The sequence below is a fragment of the Penaeus chinensis genome, chromosome 18, assembly GCF_019202785.1.
Source record: "Penaeus chinensis breed Huanghai No. 1 chromosome 18, ASM1920278v2, whole genome shotgun sequence".
Lineage (NCBI taxonomy): Eukaryota > Metazoa > Arthropoda > Malacostraca > Decapoda > Penaeidae > Penaeus > Penaeus chinensis.
In genome coordinates this window covers 24458923-24466422 of record NC_061836.1, presented here as the reverse complement: position 1 = coordinate 24466422, position 7500 = coordinate 24458923, and the positions used below count along the sequence as shown (strand labels likewise).

The 7500-nt window shown below is 46.1% G+C and overlaps 1 protein-coding gene across 7 annotated transcripts in view; it reads left to right on the top strand.

Annotated features, from left to right (window-relative positions):
- The window catches only part of LOC125034568, a 285743-nt gene that overhangs the window by 176846 nt on the left and 101397 nt on the right, over window positions 1-7500 (top strand). For 6 of the 7 annotated variants that reach the window (XM_047626460.1, XM_047626459.1, XM_047626458.1 and 3 more), the window contains 2 exons: window positions 16-237; window positions 591-647. In XM_047626460.1, the coding sequence (XP_047482416.1) occupies window positions 16-237; window positions 591-647 (279 nt within the window). The remainder of the gene's footprint in view (window positions 1-15; window positions 238-590; window positions 648-7500) is intronic. The other variant, XM_047626463.1, reaches the window with a different exon arrangement.

Below are 7500 nucleotides of genomic sequence, written 5' to 3'. Positions count from 1 at the left end.
TGCTCCTCCCTGCAGAACTACGGCGACCCCGGCGGCCTGAGCACAACCCCGCTGGTCATGCTGCCCGGGTACTCCTCCCCCGCCTCCTCCCGCGGCTCCCACTCCACGCACTCCCACTCCAGCCACTCCCACTCCAGCAGCCACTCCAACCAGGCCTTCGTCTCCGCCTCCGCACCCGGAACTCCCGGGTCCTCAGGGCCGATCCGGGACTCGGGTCTGCAGGAGGCCATCGAACGGGTAAGTGAGCAAAAGGTAGTCCCGCACCTGCATGCCGTGACGCCGCGCCTTCCTGGCATCACTCCTACCACTGTGTGCCTTTGTTGGGTCGAGCCTGTGGTGTGAGGGCCTCTCCAGCCGCAGGCCCGCACATCCGCAGGGCTTTCTGGCCTCAAGCTTAACTAGCATTGGGACTAGACATTTCTAATCTGCTGTACATTTTATTTTATTGATTCATGTTCAGGGGAGTCAAAAACTCCAGAAGTAAAAATTTGCATGTTTGATACATTTTATTTGATTTACTTAAATATACTATTATTATTCCACACAGTCTTTCTATGGTGTTGTGTTCATCAAATTTGTTTGTGTTTCAGCTGAAGGAACAAGAAATGCAGAGGAGGCGAGAAGAACAGTTTAGAGAACATGAACAGGTAAGTTGTTGCTCCGAGAGGGACCACCAATCACATTCTCTGTTTGCAGGTAGGGAGATGTTTATACACTGAAGCAATAAGAATTACCAGAGAACACATGTGAGGGATTTCGGGGATGTTTGTGCAAAGGATCTTTATTACACGTAGCGAAGTATTAAGAAATCTATTTTTTGGCATGAAAGACGATTTGCTGTTGCAAAGGAAAACCCCAAGGCCACGAATAGGGGATCCGGGACGTCGCATAGGTAGGGGAGGAGAGCCGTGCGATTCCCATAAGTCGACCTACCACAGGTGTTCTTCAGGAGTGAAAATGATTCGTTAGGTCATGCACACTTTGGCATTGGTTTACGTTAGAATAAGCCGCGTGTTTTCCTCGTCTTTCTGGGTATGGTTGAGGCTGGAAGTTGGCTCGCTTTCTGGCTGTTAATGATTGCGGAAAACTATTGATTATGGTGTGATATTCAAAGCAACTTACATTTCCGAGCATTATTTTCCAATTGGAATAGTTTTGGGGTATTAAAGGGCAAATAGTACAAAGAAGTTAAATAATACTTTAATTATACGGTGCAATCAGTTTACGGCAGAGACTTACACACATGCTCGCACACACACGTCTATTAGTCTGTCAGGCTGTCCCTCCCCCTCTCCCTCTCCCTCCTCCCTCTCTCTCTCTCTCTCTCTCTCTCTCTCTCTCTCTCTCTCTCTCCTCTCTCTCTCTTCTCTCTCTCTCTCTCTCTCTCTCTCTCTTTCCCTCTCTCTTTCCCTCTCCCTCTCCCCCCTCCCTCCTCCCGCGCTCCATCTCTCTCTCTCGCTCTCTTTCCTTCTCCCTCCCTCCCTCTCTCTCTCTCTCTCTCTCTCTCTCCTCTCTCTCTCTCGCTCTCTCTCTCTCTCTCTCTCCTCTCCTCTCTCTCTCTCTCTCTCTCTCTCTCTCTCTCTCTCTCTCTCTCTCTCTCTCTCTCCTCTCTCCCTCTCTCTCTCTCCCTCTCTTCCCCTCTTCCCCTCTTCCCCTCTTCCCCTCTTCCCCTCTTCCCCTCTTCCCCTCTCTCTCCCCCTCCCTCTCCCCCTCCCTCTCCCCCTCCCTCCCTTCCTCTCTTTTCTTCTCTCTAAATCATTCACTCATACCTTGATATATTCGCCCCTTTTGACACGTTTGAATGATTTATTGTATTGTTATAATAGTGATATATTTAAATAGAAAACTTATTTTTCTTAGAAGTGAAATAGAATGTGTACAGGAAACTTTGAGTATAAATAATGATTACAGTAAGCCTTTTAACTGTAAATATCACACAAACAATGATTATTCTGAAAGGAAAACATTTATTAATACTTATATGTATAGTGTTTATATTTATAACAGACTGATTTGAATTTTGGGGAAATGGGTGAGTCCATTACCGAACGTGGGGGAAGTCCGGCAAGTCGAGACTGTATGAAGGAAGTTACCAGACCTCCCCTGCGTACGAGTGCAGTGGACCTGCGTGTGTGTATGTTTGTGCAAACCTTGGGCTGTCGTGTGAGCCAATGACCTTCAGTAGAGGCGGCACGTCAGGGTCAGCGTCTCCGAGCTAAATCCGCGCCATACGTCAATACCCTCAGCACGAGCGTCACGCCGCGGCCATCCATTTCAGAGCCGCCATGTCGCGCGTTTTCTGAGAGCGGAAGGAAAAGCGCCGTTTTCTGTGATGAAAAAAGAAAATGGGTCACGCGAGTAACCTTCGAAGCCCTAACTTTTGTAGATTGGGAATCTACTTAAATTCATGTTCTAGTACATTTCCTCTTTTATTTAACACTTTCATCCAATTATTTACCATACGTTCCAAACGAGGAAGTGCTATGCTTGTTGTTTGCTCAGAAAACAGAATCATCCTGCTTATCTTTAGTCTGCAGTCTATAAAAAGAGTGTCAGTGCAGAGGCCTTGATTCTGAACCTGGCATTAACCTTGATAGTTGATGACCTTGACAGTTTCATTGTTTCCTTGGCCGTGGCCTGAGTTCCCTTGGAGACTTGATTTCTTTAGTTACGAAGAAACTGAACTATAGTCCTCAAACAGGATTTAGGTTTAAGGAAAGACTAGTCTTTGTATGTTACGTGAATGGTTAATAAAAAGCTTAAATGGTATTTCGAGCACACACCCACAGATGCATACACACACGTCCATACATGCTGACGCGCACGCACATTATACAATATTTGATAGGCTTAGGATAAGGAAAAAGTGGATGGGTTAAAGGAAGGATTGTAAGTGGACATGAGAAAATTATATTGCAAGAATAGGGAAGGTGAGAAAATAATGGAAATACATTTTTTTTTTTCATAAAAAGAATATGGAGAATGCGAAGAAAAATCCTAGGATACAGTGAAACGGTAATAGGGGGAGTATGTCAGAGAAGCAGGTATGCAATAGCAAACCGATATGGCGTGCATAAACCATTGGAGAAGGCGACGAGGTGACCTTGCGTGGGGTCGAGGAGAACGGGAAGGTTAGCGGCGTGACCTTGGCGGGGAAATGTGTCTCAGTCAAGGGAAAGGCGGCGGGAGAAGCGGGTCAGACAGCCAGGTGCAGCAGTGAAGGCCTCAGTCAAGGACACCTTGCTCTCCCGAGGATGTCCCAAGGTCGCGTGAGACCACGTGAGAGAGCGGAAGCGCGCGTGCGCACCTTGATTCATGGAGCTGCTTTTCGTAACGATTTCCTCAAAGGCGGATCGGAGAGAGAGGGGAGTGTTATGGATCATTCAGTTACGGGAATGGATGTCCATATATACGGATGCAAACGTGTAGGATATCGCCGATTGGTTGGAACACGGGTATATGAATGAACGTGGCGACGCGGAATGTGTGCGCGAGTATGAATGAACGTATCTCGCGTCACCTGAATGGACATACGTTTGTAAGTGTGTGTGGTGAGTTTCTGGATAGCATTATTTATGAATCCTTGTAGTTATTGGCCATGCTTTTTTCGGAAATACGTTCTCGAAACACTTATTTATAATTTACCATTTGCAGAAGTATGGATAGCTTTGCGAGCGAAAGATCAATATTCATTTGAACAGATATGTATGGGAAGTCGCCAGGGGAGAGGGGAGGAGCGTAGAATGTTGTGCATCTCGGCTCAATACTAGATGCAAGGGGAAGCATCCCCCACCCCACCCCCGCCTCTTTCTCTCTCTCTCTCTCTCTCTCTCTCTCTCTCTCTCTCTCTCTCTCTCTCTCTCTCTCTCTCTCTCTCTCTCTCTCTCTCTCTCTCTCTCTCTCTCTCTCTCTCTCTCGCCCTCCTCGTCTGTCTTCCTATCCCCTCTCCTCCCTTCCCTTCTTCCCTCTCTCCACCCTCCCCTCTACCTCCGTCCTTTCCCTCTTTCGTGTTCTCTTCCCATGGATTTCCTCGCATGTAACAGGTGTCCCTTGCCATTAATGTCAGGCATGACGGTGCACGCAGGGGACGGGGCGGGGAGGAGCGTGCAACACGCTGTGTTAGAAGTAGTAACCGTGCACACAGCGGTAGGGGGGGGGGGGAGAAGCTATACAAACCGCAGAGAATGGGATCTGTGCACTTTGCAAGGGAAAATGAGCTGTGCACCAGGAGGCGGGATTGGGGGTGATCGGCGAACACCACGGGAAATAGAAGCCGTGATCAACGCAGGAGAAGAGGAACCGTGCACGGGAGGAGCCGGGCTTGCAACCGTGCACACCGCGGGAAGAGAGCGCCAAGGTGAAGCGGCGAGGATGAGGGTCGCGACCTTGGCGGGCCTCATGCTGCAGTTGGCCCGGTTACCGTGTCGGCGGTGGCCTTGTACTCGAGGCCAATGACCTTGTCCCACTCTTTTCGGCGGCGTCGCCTCTCCCCGGGACCTTGTCAGAGAGAGGGACACACTTCCTCAGACTTCTCGTCCGCATCTCCGTGCCCCTTTCCCTCGCCTCCAAGTCTGTCCTGTTCCACAGAGAGTCTATCGGCATTTTCCTCCTTTTCCTTTTCCTCCCGTTCAAGGCGACCCCCCTTTCACTCGGGTGGACGGCCTTGAAGCGCCCATACTTCCTCAACCAGCGCTCTTGTCCCTCGCGAGTGACCTTCGCCCCGCCGTTTGGCCTCGAGCGCCGCCGCCCTTCTGTCCCGCGCGCCTTCATATTCGTACCCTCAAGGTTACGGAAAGAGAGAGAGAAAAAAAAAAGGAGAGAGAGGGAGAGGGATAGGAGGAGGGATAGGGGGAGGGATAGGGGGAGGGAGAGGGAGAGGGAGAGGGAGAGGGAGAGGGAGAGGGAGAGGGAGAGGGAGAGGGAGAGGGAGAGGGAGAGGGAGAGGGAGAGGGATTGGGATTGGGATTGAGATAGGGATTGTGACAGGGGGAGAGAGAGAGGGGGGAAGACTCCCTCTCTTCTCTCTCTTCTCCCTCCTCTCTCCTCTCTCCCTCTCTCCCTCTCTCCCTCTTTCCTCTCTCCTCTCTCCTCTCTCCTCTCTCCTCTCTCCTCTCTCCTCACTCCTCACTCCTCACTCTCTCTCTCCTCTCTCTCCTCTCTCTCTCTCTCTCTCTCTCTCTCTCTCTCTCTCTCTCTCTCTCTCTCTCTCTCTCTCTCTCTCTCTCTCTCTCTCTCTCTCTCTCTCTCTCTCTCTCTCTCTCTCTCTCTCTCTCTCTCCTCTATCTCTTCCCTCAGTCTCCCCTCTCTCTCCCCTCTCTCTCACCTCTCTCTCCTCTCTCTCTCCTCTCTCTCTCTCAATCTCTCTTGAAATCTCTCTCTCTCTCTCTCTCTCTCTCTCTCTCTCTCTCTCTCTCTCTCTCTCTCTCTCTCTCTCTCTCTCTCTCTCTCTCTCTCTCTCTCTCTTTTTTTTTTTTTTTTATTGCTTTCTCAGTGTCTTTCCCTCTCTTCTTTTCTAAAATCCGTGACATGCTTCGCACAACTAGAGTTTCATTTACCGACTTTCCGAAAATTCTTTGCAAATTAGCATGCGGCAGAATTTGCATATACTTCAGTTCATTTACTCGTGGATTTCCAGCCGTAAAGGCTCATCCGGTGATATTTTGAGGGTTAGAACACGGTTGCTAGTAATGGGAATTCAGCATGTCATTTCAGAAGTTTAGCGGTAATGCCACGTCACTTTTATCAAGGGATTTACCTTATCGTTATCAGATGAGTGGAAGAGCATACGTGTTAGTAAACATATAGCTTCCAGGACAAAGGAAGGCCGCGGCGCAGGGAAACGGGAACGAGGAAATGGGTCAGAATACTCCATCTAGGTCAAAGGTGTCCTGGTAGGCATCTCAAGGTCGGATAGGTAGCATTAAGGAACATCTGCCAAGGTTACTCGATGATCTGAAGGTTGTATCGGAATTAGAGCGGCTGAATCAAGGTCACTGAGTAATCGGGCGTCAAGTCAAGTCAAGTCAAGTCAAAATCTAGAAGGATCATTCGTCTCCATAGCTGTGTCGAGTCTATTTACTTTTAGATATTTGTCTCTCGGAGCAAGCAGGAAATGCAGTAAGTTAGGATCAGAAAGACCTAAGTATAAATTATATTTCTAAAACTTAATAGGAAACTTAGATTATATCACACACACACACACACACACACACACACACACACACACACACACACACACACACACACACACACACACACACACACACACACACACACACACACACATATGTGAATGGTAAAACACGCTTCCGTTTTGATACACTGGTAGAAAAAAAAACACAATGCAAAAACGAGATTTATTGAAAGACTACAGTATATGTATATATATGTATATATACGTATATATGTATATGTGTATACATGTATATGTGTATACATGTATATGTATTTGTAATATGTATATATTTATATGTATATATCTATATGTATATATATATATGTATATATATATATATGCATATATGTTTATATAAGTATTTGTATATATGTATATATAAATGCATATATAAACATATATGTATTTATAAATGTATATGTATATATAAACACGTGTGTGTGTGTGTGTATATATATATATATATATATATATATATATATATATATATCTATGTATATATGTACATTTTTATATATATATATTTATATGTACATGTATTTATATGTATATATGCATGTATGTATGTATATATATGCACACACAGGAATATATGCACTTCAATACATAGATACATACGTGTATACATATATACATATATAGACATATACATACATGTATATATGTATGTATGTATTTATTATTTAGGTTTATATTTTTAAACATATCTCATTTATGTATATATAATAAGTAAACAAAGAAGACATAAGCAAAAAAAAAAAGGGTTTATATATATAATTATATATTCATAACAGAGATTTTTGTAAAAAAAAAAAAATAATAAATAAAAAAAATAAAATAAAAAAATGAAAATTTCATAAGATATAAATCCAATACGAGAAGCGGCCCCATGACAGATATCTCAGGGCACGTAACCCACACTTAGTACATAAGGCATGCGAGGAGCAGACCCCGTTGTAAAAGGAAGACGTCGTCCCAGCGACTCGAATGCCAGAGAATTATACGCTCAGGCGACACACATTACTGGGATAACTGCACCTGGGTCTGAAGGCCAAGGTCACGTCACGGTGCGCTCCATTTTGCTCACGGGGGAGTACTCGCTCAGTGGAAGACGCTCCCACACCAGCGGCGCTACCGGAACTGACTTCGCGGTAATGGGAGTGGATATATTCTCTCGCATTGGTTCTTTCAGATCACTGATGATTGTCATGCGATAGGTGATGAAAACATGTTGAATGTGAGAGATGGGTGAACCTCCCTCCCCCACGTTGACATGGAGCAGACGCGGTTATTAGCCTTGGATGCAACACGGTTATGAGGGCAGT